Here is a 409-nt window from a genome sequence, read left to right as displayed (position 1 = left end):
AGGAGGTTAAGGAGTGATTTCTCTTTGGGAAAGACTCACCTGATTCCGGGAATGGGGTGTGGGAATGAGGGATAGGGTGTGGGAAGAGAAAGGAATATGGGCATGGAATCTCTTCCCAGAGAACGATCCGTGGCCTTTCCCGCCACTCACCGGCTTCCCCTTCTGCCCCTGGAATCCTCTGTCACCTTTGGCTCCCTTGTTCCCGTTCTTCCCATCGAGACCCGCTGCCCCCTGCCAAAAAAAGGGGGAAAAAACCACGGAGAATGAATTGGCCCCATAAGCAGATCAGAGGGACAAGTGGTGGCTGTGGCTGGAAATGGGAACAAGGATATTCTGGAGACACCGGGAGTGATTTAAGGGGGTCAAACCCAATCCTGGGCTCTGCATTTGCACCTTCAGACCTTTTTTT

The 409-nt window shown here is 52.8% G+C and overlaps 1 protein-coding gene across 1 annotated transcript in view; it reads right to left on the bottom strand.

The window, feature by feature from the left end:
- LOC108509853 (protein PXR1-like) overlaps positions 1 to 409 on the bottom strand; it is a 12,389-nt gene that overhangs the window by 5,823 nt on the left and 6,157 nt on the right. The window contains exon 2 of the mRNA XM_017839445.1: positions 151 to 231. Within this exon, the coding sequence (XP_017694934.1) occupies positions 151 to 215 (65 nt within the window). The 5' untranslated portion in view covers positions 216 to 231. The remainder of the gene's footprint in view (positions 1 to 150; positions 232 to 409) is intronic.

The sequence above is a fragment of the Lepidothrix coronata genome, unplaced genomic scaffold (genome assembly GCF_001604755.1).
Source record: "Lepidothrix coronata isolate B3197 unplaced genomic scaffold, Lepidothrix_coronata-1.0 Scaffold416, whole genome shotgun sequence".
Classification (NCBI taxonomy): domain Eukaryota; kingdom Metazoa; phylum Chordata; class Aves; order Passeriformes; family Pipridae; genus Lepidothrix; species Lepidothrix coronata.
The sequence above is the reverse complement of the archived record's forward strand: the minus strand, read 5'-3'. Positions and strand labels throughout refer to the sequence as shown.